The following is a 25,597-nucleotide window of genomic DNA, read 5'->3' as shown; positions in this document are numbered from 1 at the left end:
GTAGTAATCCAGAATAGTCCTCCTAATGACCTCTGATGTTCACAAATTGGTTTACGTTAATTTTGATGGCCTTACAGTATAATTATGCATTTACTTTCAAAAAAATGCTCCAGAAAATAATTTTACGAAATTTGGTGATTAGGGTGTGTATATTGTAAATGGACAATCTGATTAATAGAAACTTGAAAACATTTGGTGTTAGTAGCAAACTATTTACAAACTGGCTGGTGGTGTGTGCTTTGCTGGAAGGGGCAGGAGTGCACATGCCATCTCTCTGGATGTTGCGCAGGTTATCCTGCCCACGTATGTGCGCCATCCACTCAGTGCCAAGGCTAATTACAGCGGCCGATCACAGAGGGGCAGGAGGGTCTGTGTCTGGGGCAGACGGAGATGCCTACATACAGCAAATGGCTAGGAAATTATTATTATAGATTTATTCCCAACAGAACGTAAATATAATGTATGGTGTACACCTGTACAGACAGAAATCTGCACAGATGATCACTCTCAACAATTTATTATTAACACAGTTGCTCTTAGCACAGCTACTTTTGCTACTGCCATGCATTATTTATTCAATAACCCAACAAAAATGTATATTCATGTATCACTTTGCACAATGCTGTGTAAAACAGTCATTTTATCTATCAATTTTGATGCTAAAGAAACCAGTCTTTACAAAATATAACAGGATGTTTTCGTTACATTTTAAGAGGAACTTTAGGGAAAAGGGAAAAAAATAAATCAATACATTGCAAAGTGAGAAGTTCGAGAACAGAATAGATCAAGAAATGATTGATATTCAGCATGTAATTTGTTCATGTTGTTTGATCCACAATCAGCCTGCACGTCATTATCTTTACTACTGGCAGACATGCAAAAGAGATAAAAAAAAAAAGGACCGCACCAACTCCCATTATTTATAACCACACCTTTTAAGAATTCGATAGGCTAAAAGGTGGTTTTTTTTTTTAAATATATAGCTATACATATGCAGAGAGGGAGATACTGGTTGCTTGGTAGTTGGAAAGAGCCATTGTTTCCCACAATGCAACAAAAGGCTACCACTGTTTGATGTCAGGACCAAGGTCCTGTCATCACACTGTGGGAGGGGTTACACCAAATATCATCCATGCAGGTCCCCCTGATGATCTATTTGAGAAAAGGTAAAGATTTCTCATGGGAAAGGGGTATCAGCTACTGATTGGGATGAGGATCCTTGGTTACAGTTCCTCTTTAAAATGCACGGAAATAGTATACAAAACCATATATTACAACATTGGTGGGTAGGTCACAGTGGTGGGGTGGAGGATGTTGGACTGCATTTGGAATCCTGTGCTAAAGCTTTGGTGTTGTGGTGAGGGTGATTGTGAGATATATGGATGTCATGCTATTCAAACTGCTTCCAATTGTTTCTTTTGGGAGGAAGGTGTGGATTGGGGTTGGGGTGACCTTAAGAAAACATAAGTGTGACTGGAAGGACCAAGGATGAAGACTATGACCCTCCCCCTCTCCCCTCCCCCCCCCCCCCCCCCAACAACAAAAAAAGAAAATGACCGCTTAGCTTGGTGTAGGGTTAAGACATGGGATTTTCATCTGTGGTGAGAGGGGAGTAACCCACAACTGGGTTTTAGGCATACTTGGAAGCAATGAAAGAGTTTGACTTATAACATTCTACAAAACCATATATAATAATATAATGTTATAGGTCAGCTTATCTGTTGCAGTTTTTGCATTGCTTCATGATTTTTTGGGGTTAAAATATATAAGCACCAGCTATAGATAATTATTAGAAATAGGTCAATGTATGTATGCATTAGTGCAGTAATTGGCATTGTTAGATACTGGTGCACAAATACTAATAATGTGCTGGTTAAGCACGATTGTATTCACACAAAAGGTTAGGAAGAAGTGTAGGAAGAGTGTTAATACTAGTGATAGGGAGGCCTTTGAAAGGTTATTGTTAGGCATTAAACAGTAAAAAGGTTAGTGTAATACATTTATAGTGTTAGCATTAGACTTCTGTTTTAGGGAGCAAAATTAGGAAAAGTTCAATTAATGGCAAAATAGCAGTGCACTAAAAATACAGCACCAGAAACAATGTGCTGAAATCAAAGTAGTATCTAACACTTCTTGTAGGCTGGTGTATAAGATTCTTTAAGAACCTGTACCCACCCACTGTTCCAAGAGCTCATATGTGTAGCTTGTAAGGTAGTAATCCAGAATAGTCCTCCTAATCACCTCTGATGTTCACAAATTGGTTTACGTTAATTTTGATGGCCTTACAGTATAATTATGCATTTACTTTCAAAAAAATGCTCCAGAAAATAATTTTACGAAATTTGGTGATTAGGGTGTGTATATTGTAAATGGACAATCTGATTAATAGAAACTTGAAAACATTTGGTGTTAGTAGCAAACTATTTACAAACTGGCTGGTGGTGTGTGCTTTGCTGGAAGGGGCAGGAGTGCACATGCCATCTCTCTGGATGTTGCGCAGGTTATCCTGCCCACGTATGTGCGCCATCCACTCAGTGCCAAGGCTAATTACAGCGGCCAATCACAGAGGGGCAGGAGGGTCTGTGTCTGGGGCAGACGGAGATGCCTACATACAGCAAATGGCTAGGAAATTATTATTATAGATTTATTCCCAACAGAACGTAAATATAATGTATGGTGTACACCTGTACAGACAGAAATCTGCACAGATGATCACTCTCAACAATTTATTATTAACACAGTTGCTCTTAGCACAGCTACTTTTGCTACTGCCATGCATTATTTATTCAATAACCCAACAAAAATGTATATTCATGTATCACTTTGCACAATGCTGTGTAAAACAGTCATTTTATCTATCAATTTTGATGCTAAAGAAACCAGTCTTTACAAAATATAACAGGATGTTTTCGTTACATTTTAAGAGGAACTTTAGGGAAAAGGGAAAAAAATAAATCAATACATTGCAAAGTGAGAAGTTCGAGAACAGAATAGATCAAGAAATGATTGATATTCAGCATGTAATTTGTTCATGTTGTTTGATCCACAATCAGCCTGCACGTCATTATCTTTACTACTGGCAGACATGCAAAAGAGATAAAAAAAAAAAGGACCGCACCAACTCCCATTATTTATAACCACACCTTTTAAGAATTCGATAGGCTAAAAGGTGGTTTTTTTTTTTAAATATATAGCTATACATATGCAGAGAGGGAGATACTGGTTGCTTGGTAGTTGGAAAGAGCCATTGTTTCCCACAATGCAACAAAAGGCTACCACTGTTTGATGTCAGGACCAAGGTCCTGTCATCACACTGTGGGAGGGGTTACACCAAATATCATCCATGCAGGTCCCCCTGATGATCTATTTGAGAAAAGGTAAAGATTTCTCATGGGAAAGGGGTATCAGCTACTGATTGGGATGAGGATCCTTGGTTACAGTTCCTCTTTAAAATGCACGGAAATAGTATTGTTATCTGTTTCATGCAAGTGCATGTTGTGAATTATAGTGTTTTATCAGTGTATTTGCAGGGTGCCAGATACCATATCCTAAACGTGAATTTTTAAATGAAGATGAGCCAGAAGAAAAAGCTGAAAAGGTATATTATATTTTTGTAAGATGATGGCTGTGTTACAGTATTTGCTAGCTGGGTTTTTCTAAAGGCTGTTGTACACACTGGAGTGTTTTTGGCCAGTCAGGGCCTTTTCTGCTGAGAAACCAGCATAAGGATGCCCACAGATACGTCGTCAAGAGATCCGAAGTGGCAGATCATCTTGGCTAAGTGCATTGTTCACTTCCTAAACCCTGGTATAGGTAAAACCTTGATGCTACAACCCCACTTCTTAATACAGCACCAGAAAGTCAACCAGTCCACACCCGTATCCACCAAGGGTGCAACAACAGTCCAAGTAAAGAAAGACTTGGTCTCGACCTGGATTTTAGGCCAATGGGCCAATTTTTATTCGCAGAACCACAGTGCTAGAGCACAACGTTTTGACCAGATGGTCTTTATCAAGTGCTTACCAAGTACTTGTGCAACAATCACATATATAGACAATTAAAACACACCCCACTAAGGGGCGGGCAGAACACTTAAAGAGACAAGCCACATTGTATAATTATCACAGGAAACATTTTAGATTATATGCCTCATTCATGCCATTTGGCGCCAAAGTTCCGAGGTCATCAATCCACCTACTCTCCCTGCGCAACAAGGAGGCTTGGGGGTCCACACCCTCCTGCAAGAACACCTTTTCCAGCACACACCATCTTAGGTCGCCTACTGCATGTCCACATTTGCAAAAATGACGACCCACAGGGGATTCAAATTTATCCTTGGATTTCTCATTATCCTCCTTTTTGTAATTCCTAATGCTACTCCTATGCTCATTTATCCTCCTCCTAGAATCCCTAGTAGTCTGGCCCACGTAGCCCATGCCGCAGGGGCACTTCAGCAAGTAAACAATATTTAACGTTGTACACGAAAATTTTCCTTTAATGTTAATTCTTGTTCCCTTAGTTGTATGTATGACATAGTCACCACACATAATTGAGGAACAATTCTGGCAATTCATACATGGGAAAGTGCCCCTGCGGCGAGGGACAAACGCGGCATCAGCGTTCCTCGAATCCTTTAGGTCAGCCCTCACTAGCTGGTCCCTGACACTTTTCCCTTTCCTGAAAACCATTTTAGGGGGGGCACGAAATACCCTAGAGAGCAATGGGTCAGTTTCCACCACTGCCCAGGCACCCAACAGACATCGTCTAATGTCTGTTGCATGATTATCATACGTTATGAACTGTACCCCCTCCTGGTAGTCATTTTTTCTCTCTTTCCTCTTTCTCAACTCCTTTCTATCCATGCTAGCTACATCAGCTGCTATTCTTTCCACTTCCTTACGTTGGTAACCCCTTTCTACATACTCCCCCACCATCCTAGTAGATTGTGCCACATATTTCTCTTCACTAGATGTAATTCTACGGGCTCTGATCAGTTGACTTTTTTGAAATCCCCTGATCAGAGATGGTGGGTGACAACTACTAGCCAGTAGTGAGTGGTTCCTATCTGTACTTTTGCGAAACAAATCAGTTTCAAAGTTACTTCCCTTGATCTCAATGTCCACATCAAGGAAATGCAGTTTTGTAGTGTCATATTCCAGGGTAAACTTAAGTGTATCATGGCAGAGGTTGAGGCCATGAAAAAATCAAGCAACAGCTGTTCGGGCCCTGTCCAGCAAAAAAACAGGTCATCAATGTACCTGCAGAAGCCCCTGCTGTAATTTTTAAAAAGATCATTCTCAAGCATAAATTTGGCCTTAAACTCTGCCATGTACACATTCGCCAAACTTGGCGCATACGGGGCCCCCATAGGAACTCCCTGTACGTGTAGAAAAAAATCCTGACCACATCTGAAATATTTAGATTTCAAACAAAACTCCAAAAGGGTTATTGCAAACAGCATTTGGTCTGTATTACCACCATCTCTCTCAAAAACATTTCTCACTGCTGCCACCCCCTCGTCATTGGGAATATTAGTATAAAGACTAACTACGTCTAAACTGACCAAAAATGTCACATCGTCCGCTGACAATTGTTCCAGAAATGAAAGAAAATGTGTGGTATCCCTGAGACATCTGGAATTGGACCAGACCTAAGGTTGCAGTACCGTATCTATAAACACTCCCAGCAGCTCCAAAAGTGAATTAACAGCAGGTAAAATAGGCACTTCCTAAACCCTCCCACTGGAAATCCTTCATTGTGCGTTGCACCGTTTTCCTTCCTCTCCTTCACATAGCAACAGCCCCTTGACAAATGTGTACAGCACTCAGCCCCAAACTGTAACCTGAGATATTGAATTCTGTTCCCTGTGGCTGACAATTGTAGTGCCTGTGTTGACAACTTTAAGTCTCATACACATGGTAGTTGAAAAGGATGATAAAGGAGCCATGCTTTTGTTCCACAACGCATGAGCTTTTACCTGTATGTACCATGATGTAGGAATAAAGAGTTTATTATTGCAATCCAGCCAGTTGGTGTAGCAGAACATCCTTTTTAACTACCATCTACGATTCAGCACTAGATTTCCTGCTCTTATCTAGTGTGATACCGGTGAGTTGTAGTAGCCCACTCTCCTTTCCTTGGCTCTCATACACATGGTTGAGGGTTCTCAGCTGGGGTCATCTCTGCTGAGAATATAGCATTTGTATAACCTTCCCAATACATTGTCTTGAGATGGGAGCCAGATCATCTCAGCAGAGAGCATTGTTTTCTTCCTTATCCATCCCGGTCAAAGTCGCTTTGTCATGAACCGTACCGTCATCCCTTTTTCGACGTTTGTACAGCACTTAGCAGCAAACTCTCATTAGATGGATTGATTCCTGATCCATGCAGGGTACATTTTCCACCAGTACACACCTTAAGATCCTGCTGATAAGGGAGTACCCTGTGAAATAGCGTATGAAATTCCCTTGAAAGTATTCAGATTTTAAAAAATGCTTGGCAAAAATGTGTATAAAAAACCTTGTGCTAGTTTTTTTTTTTTTTTTATAATAATTTTTTTGGGCAAAAAAATGAATTATATAACAAAACAGTACAAAGGGAAAGTACCAATGAACAAATTTTTTAAGACATAAAATTCTCACAAGCTTGGCAATGATACAGTGAAGGTAGATGTATTGCAACAGGATGACTTGCATAAGAAATGAGTGTAAAGCCTCATCTACACAGTAAAATTTTCTGTCAGATCAGATCTATTAGACTGATCTATTATGCTGGGAAAACACAGTACGTTTTTTAGCCATTTAGATGGCTCGATTGATCATTTCCGACATGTCTGATCTCCTGCCCGATCGATTCCGCGCTCGATTTCGCATAGGGAACAATGGGTAAAGATAAGAAAAATGAATGGAAGATAAGAGAATCGGGCGCGACATTGAGCGGGGAATCAATCGGGTGGCAGAATCGAGCCACAAAAACGCACCGTCTATTTCCAGCATTAGATAATTTCCAACCAGTCCAATCGGATTGCCTTATATTTTGCTATAGATTTTGGGTAATTATTAAAGCAAAATCTATTGCAAAATTGATCTGAAACAATTTGAACATCTACACACGATGCAATTTCTTATTACATCTATTTAATAGATCCGTCGATCTGATGGAAAATTGTACCGTGTAGATGAGGCTTTAATACAGATTTAAGGATAACCCAAACATGACACAATCCACAGTTGACAAAGCTCATCAGCCTATATGTGAGAAAGGGGGGGAGGGGGGAGGGAGGAGGAGAATGTGAAAGAAGGGGAAGGAGAGAACTCATTCAAATGTGAACTCAAAACAAGAAAAAGAGAAAAACTTTCGGCAAAACGGTCAGTAGCAGGAACTGAAGTTGGACACACGGGTCCAGTTGCTGTTAGAAATTGTACAGACAATAAATACAAATAAATAAAATAGTGATCTGTGTCAATACTACCTTGAAGAAAACGATTACCCCTGATAAATGTGTTATGAGAGAATCAACAACAATAACCAGTATTAGTATGGGGATGCTGATGTAAATATGGAAAAATTGAAACATTTAGGGGAGGGGGCAGACAGGTAATTTGAACGTAGCAAAAAAAGCTTTAGCTTTTTTCGACACTGCGTAATCTACCCAGATTTCCCCATCTAAAAAATGAATTTGTCCTGCTGGTCTTGGGATAAAAGGGTAAGGTCATCTAGTCTCATGAGCTCATTTATATGAGTAAAGAGTTCTGATGTAGTGGGAACTTCACAGGAACGCCATTTCCTTGCTATAGGATTCTAGCTGAGGTCAGGATAAACCTGAAAATGGATTTCTTTATTGTGGATAAGGAACCCGGGAGGGCAGAGAGTAGGGCAATAGCCGGCGAGGGTCCTCATGCTAGTTCAATCTATTTAACCTGCCTAGCATTCTGGACGAGCTGAGGTTGTCCAAAGAAAACTTGCTAGAAATGTTCTGGACGAGCTCAGCTCGTCCTGCACTTTCCCCTCACGCTGTGATCTGCAGCACTGCTGCAGGCTGCTGCATGCTTCTCCCTAGGGAATCCCTAGGGAGAGAATGTGCTAGGGCGGGCAGGTGGGGGTATCCGCTTCTGTGCGGCTGTATTTTGGGCTGGGGGATCCCCCTCTGCCAGCGGGGGGATCCCCCTTCTGTGCGGCTGTATTTTGGGCTGGGGGATCCCCCTCTGCCAGCGGGGGGATCCCCCTTCTGTGCGGCTGTATTTTGGGCTGGGGGATCCCCCTCTGCAAGCGGGGGGATCCCCGCTCTGTGCGACTGTATTTTGGGCTGCTGCCCGCTGGCAGAGGGGGATCCCCCTTCTGTGCTGAGGTATTTCGGGCTGGGGGATCCCCCTCTGCCAGCGGGGGGATCCCCCTTCTGTGCGGCATGCGGGTGGCCTCTACCCCTCCCCCCATCCTCGCCCCCCCCCCTTCCATGTCTAAGCCCTTGAGCAAATCGAACTACTCACCCAGGGGCCCTCTCCAGCGCAGCACTTCTTCCTCCATCGTAAAGTCCCGTCTCTTTACAGTTACATTACGAGACTTGGTGACGTCACCAAGTCTCGTAATGTAACTGTAAAGAGACGGGACTTCCGCGATGGAGGAGGAAGTGCTGCGCTGGAGAGGGCCCCTGGGTGAGTAGTTCGATTTGCTCAAGGGCTTAGACAGGGAAGGGGGGGGTGGAAGCGAGGATGGGGGGAGGGGTAGAGGCCACCCGCACGCCGCACAGAAGGGGGATCCCCCCGCTGGCAGAGGGGGATCCCCCAGCCCGAAATACCTCCGCACAGAAGGGGGATCCCCCCGCTGGCAGAGGGGGATCCCCCAGCCCGAAATACCTCCGCACAGAAGGGGGATACCCCCACCCGCAGAGGGGGATCCCCCAGCCCAAAAGTGAGGATCGGGGGGGGGGGGGATCGGGAGGGGACATCTGGCACCCTATACTCCTGGCTACACCTGGCACCCTATACTCCTGGCTACACCTGGCACCCTATATACCTGGCTACACACTTGGCTACCCATAACTGGCTACACTCCTGGCTACCCTGACATCTGGCTACACTCCTGGCTACCCTGACATCTGGCTACCCTGACATCTGGCTACACTCCTGGCTACCCTGACATCTAGCTACCCTGACATCTGGCTACACTCCTGGCTATTATATGCAGGCAGAGAAAAGGATGAGAAATGCCGGCACTGCTGTAAACTGCTTGTTTATTCATAACACATGGTGCAACATCGTGGATTCAATTGTATGCATATTGAGACGTAACATACCGGTTTGCTGGTAAAGCTGTGCGGTGGGTGCTGGGGGATGAGAGCCAGGCTCTCATCCCCCAGCACCCACCGCACAGCTTTACCAGCAAACCGGTATGTTACGTCTCAATATGCATACAATTGAATCCACGATGTTGCACCATGTGTTATGAATAAACAAGCAGTTTACAGCAGTGCCGGCATTTCTCATCCTTTTCTCTGCCTGCATATGATGTCTATCTGAGCCTGAGCACGCTGGTCTATCTGCATCTCACCGGATACCTGGTCTGCACCCCTGCAACCCTCCCTGAACCCCTAGCTGCAGTGCCAGCACCTTTCTATCCTACCTTCCTTTGTACACTCCTGGCTACCCTGACATCTGGCTACACTCCTGGCTACCCTGACATCTGGCTACACTCCTGGCTACCCTGACATCTGGCTACACTCCTGGTTACCCTGACATCTGGCTACATGTGGCTCCCTATACACCTGGCTTCACATCTAGTTCTTATACTTACCATTGGCGTGCTGATCCCTCGTCGCGTACCTCTGATTGCTTCCCCAGTGCCGTCTTCCATGTCCATGTACGGATTTTGCTTCTCCCTCAGCGATGACATGTCCCCCGCCGATCGACGTTGATGACACGAGGGTCACACAGTGTCATCAACATCTCACTGCAAACATTTTTTTTCAGTTGAATTCAGTACAATAACCTGTATTGAATTAAATATTTAAAAAAAATTGATTGCAAAAAAAAAAGGAAAAGGTTACAAATTATTGGAAATTAATTGAACCACTTTTTGCACGGAAATCCTGGGGAATCAGAACGCCAGGGAGGTTAATTACAGGGATTTTAAAGTTGCAGTAATGTATTGTATTACCGGTATATTACAGTACTTCCCATTCAACCATTTTATAGTTCTCTAATGAAGTGCTTCTTATACTTCACCCTTTTATAGTGAGCATGTTATAGTGCTTCCTATTACAGGGCCCACCATTGTAGAGTTCATTGTTATAGCTCTCCAGTTGTTTATGTTACTAGTCTTTGTTTCTAATAAAGCCCAACTAAAACTTCTGAAGTTAATGGGAAGTCATACTGCTACTTAAATCGATGGAAGCTACTGACAATGTAGTAGACCAGTGTTCCCCAACCCTGTCCTCAAGGCTCACCAACAGTGCATGTTTTGTAGAAATCCACAGAGATAGGTAATGCTGAGACAATTATTACGTCACCTGTGATTGTGTGTTGTTTCCTGCAAAACATTTACTGTTGGTGGGCCTTGAGGACAGGGTTGGGCAACTGTGTAGTTGACTGCTTGGCTCTGAACAGACTTTATTTGCGCTGTGCTCTACACATAAAGTTTTTCTTTTTTTTTTTTTGCAATAAAGATGTTGTCTTAGCAGACTTGGCAAATGAGAAGAGTCTTGTTATTCATACTTTATTGGAGGGGATCCCCAGCAGTCATTTGGTTGCCAAGATTTATTTGGGCTTCAGGAGAACCAAAGACAGCAGCAAACATAAAAATAGGAATTGGCACATGAAAATAGTTTATTCTTCTTTTGGTTATTTGTTTTATATGTGTCTCTTCCAAGAGTTTACTTTGTTAAGCTGCTTGGTATTTAATAGTTTTATCCATAAAGTTATACATTTTCACTCAATAAACAAAGTAAACCCTTTTCAGAATCAACAGGCACAAAATCAGCATCAGCAACAAACGACAAACCAACAGCAGGCAGCGGCTCAGCAGCAGCAAGTCCAGCAGAACAGTAGTCAGACTAATGGTACAGCAGGGGGAGGAGCAACAGGGGCAGCACTTCAACACAGCCAGGATTCCAGTCTTAACACAGGACCTCCAAACAAGAAGCCACGCATAGGGCCTTCAGCCGCTAACTCTGGTGGACCCTCTCTGATGCCTTCTGAATATCAGGTACGCATTTGTAACTATGCCTAATCAGTAGAGTTTGATTGCTTCAAACAATATAGTAAGGTATTTCCAGAAAATGTTATTTGTGAATGGTAGTAGCCTGTACATCTTTTCCTATGACTAATGAATGTACACGAGATTAAATATATGTATAAAGGTACCCATATACTTATCGATTTTCCCATTTCATTCCTTGCAGATTTGATTAATCTTCTATTAATATTAACATGTCAGATCTTTGATTTTGTCTAAAACGGGACAGGATGGAAAATTTAAAACAATTTGGGGTGGGGCAAGAGCATTGGCAGATCGAAGGCCTGTAGATAGGCACTGCATCCAGCAATGCAATGCTGCAATTCAATTGATTTTCAATAGATTCCCTGCTGGAATCTATTTGGAATAGATGTGCGGTGTATGGTAGGAATCAATTTGTTTTGGAACATTGGGTGGAAATCTATAAGTGTATGGTCAGCTTAAGGCTGCTTTCACAGTAGGACGTTACAGGCGCACGTTAGTGCAGCCTGTAACGCAGCCCACCGCACAGCAATGAAAAATCAATGGGCTGTTCACAGTGCCCACGTTGCGTTACATTGTAACGCAGCACGTTCAAACAAAGTGTTGCATGCTGTGCGTTATACGCGGCTAAGCCACGTTAGACTGTTTGCACATGCTCAGTAATGTTGGAGGAGGAGGTCTCCCCTCCTCTTCCGCGGCCAGCCACATGGCTAATTAATATTCACTGCACTCAGTGATGTGCAGTGTTTACTTCCTGGAGCGGCCGCTCTGTGCGGCGATTGGCCAGCGGGACCACGTGATGCGGGTCACGTGGTCTCCGCATCCCATAGCATAAAAAAGGCGCACCAAGAGCTGCATAACGCGGCTCTTGGTAGCGTCCTCCTACAACACCACCAGACATTGCGTTAGGGGAACGTTATGCGACCTATAACGTCCCCTAAAACGCAACATCCTGGTGGCAAAGAGGCCTAAGTGTATGCTGATGTATATACAGTGCAAAACTCTAGTTCAAAGGTAGCTTTGAAAAAACCTGAAACTCAACTAATATACTCTCCTCACAAGTGAAATTAGAACACCATGAAGAAATGCATGTAGTTATATGCAAATCAAAGTACGGGTGGAAGAGAGAGTCATATGCATACAACTAAGTTTTCATACATATCAGGTCACTTGACATCCAGTTTTGGGTGAGACCGTATCATGGACCGGCGTGAACTAAATTTGTCAGTACGTACAATAGTTATGCATGTTGGGCACGACATGAGTACCATCCAGGGATGTTTGACATGACAGGACGCAGGAACAGCAAAGAACACGCCAAAAAGAAGGAGTGGGCATAACACGCACCTGAGGGAGTACACAGACTAATGGCTCATCAAAACCCATTTGGTTTTAATAATTTTTATTGATTTTCAAATAAAACATGTCAAACATGTAAAAGCAAACATTGAGTTGGTCCAGCTTATTCAATAGTACAAACATGCAACATTAACAGAAATAGACCCCAGCGAGACGCAGAGAGAAAGAGAAGTTTGTAAGGATTCCAAAAATATATAGCAACATTATTACACTATATAAATAACATCCTTTCAGAAGGTAAAAAAAAGGGGGGGGGGGGGGGACAGAAGAAATTCATACACCAGTACAATATTTTTGGATATATGCAGATCATAAATGACAAAACCCATTAGAGAAAGAAGTGCAAGACATGGAAGGAAGAGCCAGGGACCAAGTAGAGACTGTCATCAGACTATCAAAACCATTTGCAACGGCAAGTGACAAACCTGAAGCAGTCTGCTACCATCTATGGTTGTGCCTGTGTGCAAACAGACCCTGGCAACAGGCTGCATGAAAAACCGCTGCACACATGGTAGCCAGCCACTGTGGTGCCACTGAGTCCTTGGCACAGGACTGCACATCTGGCATGGTGTCACCTTCATCGCAACTGGACCAATGAATGGTATCCGGGGTTGTTTAGGGAGGAAAGCCCATATCCATGTCACACTGGCCCCACACTGTGCATCATGGTTTGGGGTGGATGGCTGGCTTTTGCACACAGGTGCAACCCTTGATGGTGGCAGGCTGTTCCAACTGTCACTTGCTGTTGCAAACGTTCCTCCACAAGAAGTTCTGTGAACTGTTGTGTGTCACACATTGCTGGATGGTCCTCACATCATACCCAACATGCGTGACAGTTGCACGTACTGCCAAATTTGGGTCACGCAAATTAAAGATATGGTCTCACTCGAAAGTAGTAGTAATTTGCATATGACTCCCTCTGCTACCAGCTATTGTAGTAGTAATTTGCAGCAGTAATAATTTGTAAATTGTAGTAGTAAGTAGCAATTTCACTTATGAGGAGTGTACATGACACCTGTGCTTTACAGATATCCAGAATCCCCTTCAGGCTGGAGCATTCTATTTATAGCTTAGTAAGAATACTTATATTTTTTGTTGTTTTGTTAATAAACGCAAAACTTGGCTTTTACAATTGCAGAATATGTAGGTATGACCTGTTTAAAACATTTTTCATGTCACGCTTCACATTTTACCAAATGTTGCATATAACATACCGTACTTCTTATTTCGAGGTGATTTTGCAAGATGAGATTGTGTCCACTTTCTAGTCATTTTAAGAACATTTTTTCAAGTGTTTAGCAGAAGCTTGTGAAGCTGTGATTAGCAATGGTCATTGAGAGTTGATCTAGGATTTTTCACATTTTTCATGCAAATGTATGCAACTCGAAAATGGTCCAATCAAATCCCGCCAAGGTAGCATTCAATTAGGCAATTTTTAAGCTGCCTAAATTTACATGTAGAATTTGCATAATTATGCATTAATTCTGAAAGATTTCCATGTCATTGACCATCCCTAGCTGGTATAAAAACCTGTGAAAAGATTTAAAGGATACCAGAGTCCAAATTAATAGGAGAAACGGGGGAGCAGGCATGTATGGTGAGCTGTCCTGATGCTCACCGCTCCACCCCCGTTCTCCATTCAGCCCCTCCGGTCCTCATAAATGCCCTCCGGCACCCTCTTCCTGGTCACACGGGTCTGCGCTGGGCCGGCTGCGCACGTCATACAGCGCGCGATCACGGACGGGAGTGCTCTGCACATGACGTCCTAGAGACCTCAAGCGCAGAACGCTCCCAGCAACAGTTGCGCACTGTAGGACGCACACAGCCAGGCTAGTGCAGGCGCAGAGATACCTGTCTGACCAGGAGGGCATTTAGGAGGATGGGGGAGGGGGAATGGAGAGTGGGGAAGCGGTGAGTATCAGTACGGCTCACCATACATGCCTGCTCCCCCATGTTTCTCATATTAATTTGGGCTCTGGTATCCTTTAAGGTGGTGTGGAACAGTAGTTTACTTACAACCCGATAAGAAAAATGCATTCTAGTAAGGGTTTGTACACATTATGGGCCTAATGCCCTAATCTTCAGCCTTGTGCTGAAAACAGATACCTACTTTGTTCTGCTATGTAATTACTTCCGTTAAAATGCTGCAGTTGTCCTGCAGGACTACTGTTCAGGTGCCATGTGTTACAGTTTCTGCCTTCTGCCACTCCTTTCATACCTTCTGATCGAGCAGGTCAACAGAATGCATTATAGCTTACATCTTACATCCCTGTGTTGGACTGTGAATACATAACCCCCTTTGTGATTTGCAACAGTGATTTTTACCGGCTGTGCTTATTCAGGTTTATGTGGATTCTCGAGGATTCTGAACCCATTGTCTGAGACCACAATAATAATTAGAGAGATGTTACAAAAGTATTTACTAGAATGTTACTAGTATTTCCTTAATACTGTACTTTTGGATGAACAGAAGCATTAGTGCTTGATAGCTTCACTTCACCTTACAAGGTCAGTTGCAATTTCCTGGTGTGTTCATAAATAATGAACATTTCCACCAGCTCTTTACATAGTGTTCGTGTACTGACAACATAACAGCAGTATGCAAAGAATTTGAAATGAACATCGCAGTGCGAATAAAGAGTACATTCTTGGATCAAACAAAACAAATGAAACCAAAGTAATATTAAATACCTATTTTTTGCAACTCACTATGCAGGTTATATAGTTGTCCTGTACTTGTGACTATATAGGCTCATTAGCTTAGAATTTCTTAAACTAGATCTGTACTTAACGCTTTTAGTGCCAAGCTGTCACTCACTCACAAATTAGACCTCAAGTGGCCAAGCCAGTTTTAACACTTTTTGTATGCATCAAGTAAACGCACATTACTGACTGAAAGTTAAAGGAATACTGTAGGGGGGTCGGGGGAAAATAAATTGAACTTACCCAGGGCTTCTAATGGTTGCCCACAGACATCCTGTGCCCGCGCAGCCACTCACCAATGCTCTAGCCCTGCCTCCGGTTCACTGCTGACATTTCAGACTACCTCACGACTCTTTATGCTTATAAAGTAATATTGGTAAAATCATTTCATTCATTAAGCTATATTCAGTGAAGGTCCTCTTAGGAAGGTGTGGCAGATAAACCAAATTGTAATAACAGTGTGTGATGAAGTGTTATTAGTAAAATGTGTTATGCTGAATAATTATGTGCTGCTATATTGTATGTGCGCACTGCCCTTCTGTAGCTTGGCAATAGATATACCAGGAAGAGAGCAAATGACACACTGCAGTAAACGTGTCTTTCACAACTGACACTTTGTCACCAGTCTTTCTGTGTTCTTGCTTGAATGGTTTTCCATTCTATGTTGTCAGATAAGTAGACTTGGCAGAACAGTGACACATTTTTTCCATGTAATACAAAACCATTCTTACTCACCTGAAGCAAAAAATAGACATTACAGAAACTCCAGCACATCCCATGTTATAGTGGGGATGTCATATGAGATAGTTTTTTTTACACTAATTAGTGGACCTACACTCTCATGTTGAGGTGAAAATAGATATATGCAAAGTGAGTAAACTTAATTATAACCAATAAAACACAGTAACTGATTGCATAAGTAACCGCCATGCTTATGTGTTTGGCTTTATGCTTGGGGTCATTGTCAGTCAGATGTTTTCTCGAGGCTTAGGTTTCTTGCACACTATATTAGGCCGTCATCCAGGATTCTTTTGTATTTTGCTCCATTCATTCTTCCTAGTACCTATTCATTCATTCATTCACAAGTTTTTTTAGGGCCTGGTATAGAGAAATACCTCCACACTGCTGTGCCGCCATACTTCACTGTGGGAATGATGTTTTTATAATGGTCTTTCATGTTCAGTAGCTCCATTTGTTACCTTTCCATAAAGCACACTTCCTCAGATGTACCTATTTTAGTCACCTTTTCATAGGGTTGACCAGAGTGTTATTTTTGTCTTTACCAGGGCTGTGGAGTCGGTACAAAAATCTTCCGACTCCAACTTCGACTCCTCAGTTTATGGAACCACGACTCCGACTCCAACTCCGACTCCGGGTGCCCAAAATGGCCCTGACTCCGACTCCTCGACTCCGACTCCTTAGCCTAATACTTAACAGGGCTGTGGATTTTTTACAAAAATCATCCGACTCCTGACTCCGACTCCTCAGTTTATCAAATCAACGACTCCAACTCCGACTCCAGGTGCCCAAAATTGCCCCGACTCCCACTCCTCGACTCCGACTCCAGCCCTGGTCTTTACGGTGCAGATTTTGAAGCTGATTTACCAAAAGCTGGACATTTCTATTACTTATACATTTACAATGATACATCAAACCCATGATTACATACAGGTGATCTACAATAAATAATTTATGGTACTTTCCATTGGAAAAAGGTTGGCTGTACCAGTCATGATATAGATGAGTCATAATGAAGGTGGTGGATATTTGTACAGTCAGGAATTTTGTAGACATTGAAATGAGAGAGTCTATTTCTTTTGCCCAGTGTCACAGACACAAGTTTAATTCCTTGGTGATGCAACAGTGTGTGACCAAATTCAAAAAGGGGGTGAACAATTAGCTTGCCTGCTACATTACTTATAATGCATACAGAGTTTTATACTTTATACTCAAGCATCAGTTTTAATGTAACAATACATAGGAGAGCTTGTACACTGTCCTTAACCACTTGCCGACCGCACGCTTATACCGTGCGTCGGCAAAGTGGCAGCTGCAGGACCAGCGACGCAGTACTGCGTCGCCAGCTGCAGGTTGATTAATCAGGAGCTCGCGCGAGCGGCTGCTTCCTGTCTATTCACGGTGGGGGGCTCCGTGAATAGCCTGCGGGCCGCCGATGGCGGCTCGCAGGCTAAATGTAAACACAAGCGGAAATAATCCGCTTTGTTTACATTGTACGGCGCTGCTACGCAGCAGCGCCGTAAGGCAGATCGGCGATCCCCGGCCAATCAGCGGCCGGGGATCGCCGCCATGTGACAGGGGACGTCCTGTCACTGGCTGCACATCACGGATAGCGTCCTGTGCAGCCCCGATCACCGGGGATGAGCAGGTAGGAGAGGGAGGGGGGAATTTCGCCGCAGAGGGGGCTTTGAGGTGCCCCCTCCGCAACTAGCCTGCCCACCAGAGCGATCAGACCCCCCCTGCACACCATCCCCATAGGGGGGGGGGAAAGGGGGTCGATCTGATCGCTCTGCATGAAACCTGATCTGTGCTGGGGGCTGCAGAGCCCACCCAGCACAGATCACAAAAAATAACGCTGGTCCTTAAGGGGGGGGGGGGGGTAAAGGGTGGGTCCTCAAGTGGTTAAAGCAGAACAGAACTCAGAATGTCTTCTCTGCTCTAAAAGATACACAACAGCATAATAACTGTTACAGCTGATACAAATCCTAAAACAAATCTGCAGTATTTCTACTTCCTGATTCATGGAAGCAGCCATATTGTTAACGTGCTTTCAAATGAGCTTCAGTCATCTCTGCTGTGGCAGTCATGTGACAGGGGAGAGATCAAATTACAACTTGTGATTAGACACAAATGAGGGGGAATGAAACGGGCTAAACTCTCTAAATGCATACAGGGTGCTTTTATCTGTATTTTCCTTTTGTCCTGTGCAAGAGTTCAGGTCTACTTTAAAGGTTAATTGTACTTATATGTTACCTGTTTTTAAATGCTACAGTATTATATGGCAATGAGCTGCTTGTATTTATATTTATTGGTGTGCATAGCCTGGGCATCTTTTCATTTAAATTTTGTTTTATTTTTAAGCACTCCACATCCCGTCTGAGTTACCAAAGCAATGTTCAGGGAACCTCTCAACCCCAGAATACATTGGGCTACTCCACAACATCTCAACAAAGTTCACAATACCATCAGTCTCACAGGTACTAAGAAGGTGAGCTGTAAAAGAAAAGAAAACTAAAAGCAGCGTACTGCACATGCACCTGTGTAATGAAGCACGGAGCCCTATCTGTGTGCTTCTAGGATGCTGAAAGAAAACTCAAGGACTTCAGAACTACAGCTGAGTTACTTGTTTAAAGACGTAAACAAGAGTCTGGAGTACATCTTTCAATAGTGATCCTCTTTACACCTACCTATGTTTCTTGTTGCAGTCACATGGTTCAGAAAATGTGATCTGACGCCAGCACTTACCTTGTCTATTCATTTGATTTTTTATTTTTTTTTAAACAAATATTCTTTGTGCAGCTTTTCCATGCTGTAGCGTTGACAGTGATCTATCAGGCTGCTGAATGGAATTCCATGTTGTATAAAGACAAATGCAAGATTTTGAGATGTGTATAGTTTTGTATTTGTAAAATCAAGACAAAGCAAAACATAAACGCACCTTTTAAGCACTGTGTTCTGTTCACAGAACATTGCAGTTTTGCATATGGATGTCAAGAAAAAGGAACGTTTGTTGTTCCAAATTTCCTATCTTGCTTTTATTTTTTTTAATTAACAGAAATATATGAAAAAAAAAAATATCAATGAGCCTGCATCAGGAACGATGATATAAATGCAGGACCCAACTCAGGAGTGGCTGAAGTAAATGAAACAGTAGTACAATTTATCTGTACAACTCAACCATTAACCTATTCATACAAAATGTACAGCTAATCTTCAATTTATTGCATTACCAGCTCCTTATTAATGCTAACTAAATTTATCCCATCCAGTGGTCACAACAGTGCAGTGTGTGACGCAGCAGCAGGCACTAAATCTAGCCATAGGTTAAACGAAAATGATGTGAAAGCAGGCAGGTGAAATTGTCAACCACTGCTTCAACAGTTTGTTTTCCTATTTACATTCCTTGTGCCCAAATTCCTGGGAACCGAACCCCAATTGTGTAATGAGTAAGTGGAGCCTGGCCAGGCTAACAAGAAAAACATACCAATTTGGCTTCTTAATACTCCAGCAAATTTTACACGCATAAGGTGAACCGACCTTGAGAGCTGCGAGACAACCAGTGTGTGATTGGAGGTTTGGGGAACCCAGTGCGTGAAGCAGTTAAGAATCACCACTGGCTGTTTTCACATTGTTGAATCAATGTTGCACAACATTGATGATCAGTTATGTATACCTGTATCCAAAAGTAGGAAAACTGCTTCTGATGGCAAATCTTCACCCAGATTGGAAACTTGGTGAGAGGAACCCAAGCACAATCCAAATTCTAAATGACAATTTGTGTCTATGGTCTCCAGCATACAAAGAGATTTGTTATGTCTTGCTGTTCCTTCTTTCCAGTATGCCTCTGATGCTGTTACAAGCTCTCTGATATACTGAATAGAACTAGGTAGGCGGAAATGCAGAAGCCATGATTGTACTGTTTTCTCTCCTTCTATCCTGATTTATTAAATCAATACATTGTTTTAATGTGATGAAAATGGGATTTCCCATAATATCAGAGCTTGTGAAACCCAATAATGCAACAAGCGTCGGCTTCTGGGTAATGGGTGCAATTCATCATCACATTTGCTATTTTGCATAAAGTTCAACTTGTATAGAGAGAGAAAAGCATATCGGCCACAATTTCTGTTATCTGTTTTGCATTGTGGTAAGTTGGGGGAAAAAATGAGCAGTTCTTTTTTTTTTTTTTAGTTTTATATTAGTATCTGATTTGGTTGCAGAGGTGCACTGTGATATAATGAAATGTCTAATATTATGGTTTATTGTGGAATGAAGTCATTTCGATGGCTGAAACAGTAGTTAGAATAATGTGCTGACCAAGTCAGTAGAAAATAATGAGTCTTCTATACCTTCACATGCTATAGGAACCTCTTCCATAATTGTTTTTGAGAGAAGAATAGTTCTTCTTCCTCATATGAGGCATTCTTCCTTTCAGTTCTCTTGTGCAGTATAAGGATTTGAAAGGCAGAATTCTTTTATTTGCTATAGGCAACAAGCACATTTCATCTTTTACACCTCTTAAAGTGACACTGAAGCGAAAAAAACCCTTATGATATAATGAATTGTATGTGTAGTACGGATCATTAATAGACCATTAGAAGCAAGGAAAAGAGTCTCATATTTTTATTTTCAGTTTATATAGTTTTTTTTTTTTTTATAATGTTGCATCATTCTCTAATATTTGCAGTTTACAAACTACACGCTGCATTTTAAACTATGAAACAAAGCAGAGCTAATGACCCTTTGAACTTACCTGCAGTAAAATCTTATCTGAAGTTGTCTTTCACTGTTTGTTTGATGTATACATGCTTCAGAAAATAGCACTGCTCTCTGACTAAATTAGTCGGAGAGCTCAGAGAAGCTCTTTTTGCAAAGATAATAAGTGCAGTTTCTTAACTCTTCCTGTACTCATAAGTATCATAAGTTTATTTTCACTTCAGATTCCCTTTAATACAAAGGTTCCTGTGTGCCTCTTGCCTGTTTTTTGAAACAAGTTCCAAGTCTATCAAGAACCTGAAAACCTCAACAGTGCTCCTAACAGAGTGATAGGCTGCTACAGTACAGTAATGACAGGATATTGTGCATCCGAGCATGTCAAATATTATGTTCTTCCAGGTTGGGCACGCATACCATTCATTGTTTACATCCATAATTTCATGTGTTTGACTAAATCAAAATGGTGCCAGCCCTGCAAAGGCACAGCAGACTGAGAGTTTCATTCTGTGGTCTCTTTCCAACCTGCTGTTGGAATGTTTAAACCTATTTATTCTTTAATATTTATTGTGCATTACGTTTTATTTTTTTGTTAAAGCAATGTAAAAGCTACATTTATCATAATAGAAGAATACAGTTGTATTATGTGATAAGAATGTGTAAATATAGATTGGACATGTAAACATATAGGTCGCATAGTAACATTATCAATAACTTGACAACAAAAGGCTTCAGGAATTAAACCTATGAAAAAATATCTCTGTAGCTCCTAGACAATCATACTTCTCTGTAAACAAGGAGCAGATGAGTTTTTGCTTGCTTTGGCTGGTGTAGGTACTGTTTGTTTCAGAGTCTGTGGACCATAAGACCCAGAGTGAAAATGTAGTTTCGATGATATACAGTTAGATGGTACAATTTTAGTATTTGTATTTGTCTTTGAAACATATAAGGGGAATTTGATTGGTTGCTATTGGCAGCACTGATAGTTCTTTCCAATATTTTTCATCATAACCTCCAGAAGATAAAGTGTACCTGAGGTGAGGAAAACTTTGAATGTTATGCATACCTTCTTATTCTCTTAGGTCATTAGACACTTGGAAGCCCCTTATTATGCCCAGCCTTCTCTCCCTGCTGCTGCTTTACCCTCATTCACCGCTTGGGTTCCAGTTGGAGCTGGGTGCATGCACTGTCCACACTGTGCGCCCTCGTGGATTGCGCTCCCGAAAGGCTGTGCAGAGAAGCCATGGCCAAGAATGTCCTGGGCATTCACGGTTCGGGAATATCAGTAACCTTGTATGCGCAGTACACGCCTGGCGGCAGCTGCTACGTGCTGCCATGTGGAACAGTGTGCAAAAAGAGTGTGCAGAGTAGACAGAATGGGGGCTAGGGCAGCAGCACAGAGGGACAGTCAGGCACAGTAAGGGACCACCAAATGTCTGACCTAACAGAATAAACAGGCATACATAACTTCTTAAGTTTTCTTCACCTTATGTTTACTGTAACTAAAGGCGAAGTCTAGTTAAGTAAATTTAAAAGTCAACTCAGCTTCTTTTCACTTTCTATGAGGTAGAACTAAAGTCAAATAAAGAACATTGGTCAACATATAGGAAAACACATAGTAGTAGTAACTTTTTTAATGCTATACAATTATATTAATATGTGATTAAACAGTTTTGAATATATAGGGATCAATTTACTATAAGGTTCACTGGCCTAGAAAACATAGGTTATCCAATAAATTTGGATTGGATGTTCTAAATATTCTCTGATGCTAGGTGATAAAAATTTGCAATACTCACATGGTTTATATTAGAACATAGTGTGAATTTCTTAAAGATTACTGAATTACAATGTGTGTTATTAGAGTCACCCCAACAAGATACTTATCATTTTTCATAAATCCAGGAAAGCCTGGTTTTATTACAGAAAGTTGTGTGGTGGTGGCATAATGTGAACCAAGTCTCACTCTGCATCTAGTCTGCTGTGTTGCTCTAAAGCAGACACAGGACAGGCAGTGGACAAGTACAGCAGATCTGTGTATTTGCATAGACCCATCCACATATTATTGCCGCTGCAAATCTGTTTGCTGTGCTGCAAAGTAGCACTACACATTTTTACAGACACCAGATGTGCTGCCATTCATTTGATAAAGAGCAGGCATTAACACATAGGCAGCAATGGAGTGGAATCCTTCGGACACACTTCATTCTGCTGACGTGTATATCTCTGGAACGCACATATGTGGACCAGCCCTAACAAGATGCTTCTAGAAAGAGCAGAAGGTTGTCAGGAATTGTCAGGCAAAAAAAAGGAATTGTCAGGCAAAAAAAAAATGAGTTTTACTTACCTGGGGCTTCTACCAGCCACATATAGGCATCCTGTGCCCTCGCAGTCACTCACTGCTGCTCCAGTCCCCTGCTACCAGCTAGTTTTTTTTTTTTTGTTTTTTTTTGCCTGACAACTCCTTTAAGACAAGTGCATTTCTGCCTTTCTGCGTTACATGGAGGTCTATATAAGGAAAGATAGTGTAAATCTAATAAGATTCTTTGCTTAAGCCATGTTGTCCATGATTGTGCCTTCCACTGCTTGTTTCATTTTGCAGGTATGGAATGTAGACTTATTTCGCCATAGGGGTCAGAAGTAGCTAAACTTTGCCTTTTATTGCTATTTATTAGAACAGCATCAAAATACATATCGTCACAGACCCTGAAGTACCAATTCCACCGTGTAGCAGTTTTCTGTTTAGTTTTTGAGTGCCATGCTTACATACTGTGTTTATTTTCAACTAATGGGAATAAGTTATTTAAATATATATTGTTATATAGCAGTACTGTTTTGTTGCTTATAGTATATAAAAAGGTTCGTAAAAAAAGGCAGCAACATTACTTTTTAAATAAAGTTTAACTGTTTTCTATTACATTACATATCATATTGTCCTGAACTAATCCTCCTGGATGCCAGGGTGTTAAAGGGAACCTTAACTGAACGGGGGTAAAGAGTTTCACTTACCTGGGGCTAATACCAGCCCCCTGCAGCAGTCCTGTGCCCTCGGAGTCGCTCTGGAATCCTCCGGTCCCCCGCTGTCAGTTTCGTTTTTGACGACTCACCAGTTGGGCCGGCCCCCATGCGTATTATTGGACGCATTCCGTACTGCAATTAGCGATGTTGCGGACCGCAACGCATAAAAAAATACGCGTAGCCGCATTACGCACAGCGCTAATTGCAGTAGGGAATGCGTCCAATAATACGCATGGCGGCCGGCCGACTGGTGAGTCGTCAAAAACGACACTAAGTGACAGCGGGGGACCGGAGGATTCCAGAGCGGCTCCGAGGGCACAGGACTGCTGCAGGGGGCTGGTAATAGCCCCAGGTAAGTGAAACTCTCTACCCCCGTTCAGTTAAGGTTCCCTTTAAGGTAGACTATTATTTGGAAAGCACACGTTTTACCTCAAACTTTTTTTTTCTTTTTTAAGGGAACCCGAGGTGATAGGGGTTCGGAAGCTGACATGTTAATTTCCTTTTAAATAATGTATGTTACCTGGCTGTCCTGCTGATCCTCTTCCTCTAATACTTTAAGTCATAGACCCTGAACAAGCATGCAGATCAGATGTCTATCACAAATCTGAAAAGATTACCTGCATGCTTGTTTCAGGTGAGTGATTTAGACTTTACTGACCAGAAAGATCAGCAGGACTGCCAGGCAACTGGTATCGTTTAAAAGAAAATAAATATGGCAGCTTCCATAGGTCTCACACCTCGGGTTCCTTTTAAGAGTTGTGTCACAATACCGCTACACACGGAATTCATTATTCCAAATTTCTGTTCAAAGACCTTTTAATTTTGCATGGGGGTTGTAAGCAGACACTATTCACAGTTTTCTTACGCAAAACAGATGACATCCTTAAAATTCTGAAATTAATACGGTGGACTTTAATTGGCACTCCTTAAACAATGAGTAAGGTTTTATATACAAGGATGCTGTTTATGTGGGAATGGCACATGTAAACCTAGGAGCATCCTAACAGAGGTTCATATTGCCTTTATAATATGTCCACCAGATGGTAAGCACTTATCGTGTTCACTTGCAAAAACAAACTCATTTTACCTTCTTATTAATGTGTTGATTTGAAGACCATTTTGAGGACTGTTATCAACAAGGAAATTGACCGACAGTGCAAGATAGGCAGATTTAAAGTGAAATGATTTACAAATGGGGCTGTTACTGCTTTTAACAATTGACTTGCTTCACTATTGTTCAGCTGTTTAATGCTGTATTCCCCCAGATATTTTAGTTTATCAAAACAAATCTAGCTGCTGGATCTTTTAATTTTAAAGAGAACCTGCAGCGGGTATTTGAAATCTTAAGAGACCACAGAGGCATATCCTTGCATAATGACATGCTTCTGGGTCTTGCTATTGCCGCCTCTAGTCGTCCCCCCCCCCCCACCCACCCCCGGGTTTCCTGTGCCCCCCTGTAAAAAGCGCCTGGCTAGCGACAGTCTCCTTGTCACTAACCACCTATTTACCTTCTGTAAGTAATTCAATGCGCGCTCCCCCACCTCTGTCCCCGCCCCTGCCCAACTCCTGTAAGCTTCCTCCAATCGGAAGCTAAGCCGCGACCTGGGAGGTACTTCCTGGGTCGTGGCTTAGCCTCTGATTGGAGGAAACTCACAGGAGGCAGGGGAGAGCACATTGAATGACATACAGAAGATAAATTAACGGCTAGCGACAAGAAGACTGTCGCTAGCTGGGCACTTTTTACAGGGGGGCACAGGAGCCCCCGGGGGGGACTAGAGGCAGAAATAGCGAGACCCAGAGGCATGTCATTATGCACAGGACCATGCCTCTGTGGTCTCTTAACCACTTGAGGACC

At 42.3% G+C, this 25,597-nt stretch overlaps 1 protein-coding gene across 5 annotated transcripts in view; it reads left to right on the top strand.

Annotated features, from left to right (window-relative positions):
- CDK19 (cyclin dependent kinase 19) overlaps positions 1-25,597 on the top strand; it is a 502,598-nt gene that overhangs the window by 461,998 nt on the left and 15,003 nt on the right. For 3 of the 5 annotated variants that reach the window (XM_068231302.1, XM_068231297.1, XM_068231301.1), the window contains 3 exons: positions 3,520-3,598; positions 10,954-11,199; positions 18,373-18,895. In XM_068231302.1, coding sequence (XP_068087403.1) covers positions 3,520-3,598; positions 10,954-11,199; positions 18,373-18,495 — 448 coding nt within the window. In that variant the 3' untranslated portion in view covers positions 18,496-18,895. Of the gene's footprint in view, positions 1-3,519; positions 3,599-10,953; positions 11,200-18,372; positions 18,896-25,597 lie in introns of those variants that run through there. The other 2 variants (XM_068231298.1, XM_068231299.1) reach the window with 1 other exon arrangement.

The sequence above is a fragment of the Hyperolius riggenbachi genome, chromosome 4 (genome assembly GCF_040937935.1).
Source record: "Hyperolius riggenbachi isolate aHypRig1 chromosome 4, aHypRig1.pri, whole genome shotgun sequence".
In the NCBI taxonomy this organism is placed as follows: Eukaryota; Metazoa; Chordata; class Amphibia; order Anura; family Hyperoliidae; genus Hyperolius; species Hyperolius riggenbachi.
This window is presented reverse-complemented; position numbering and strand designations above follow the sequence as displayed.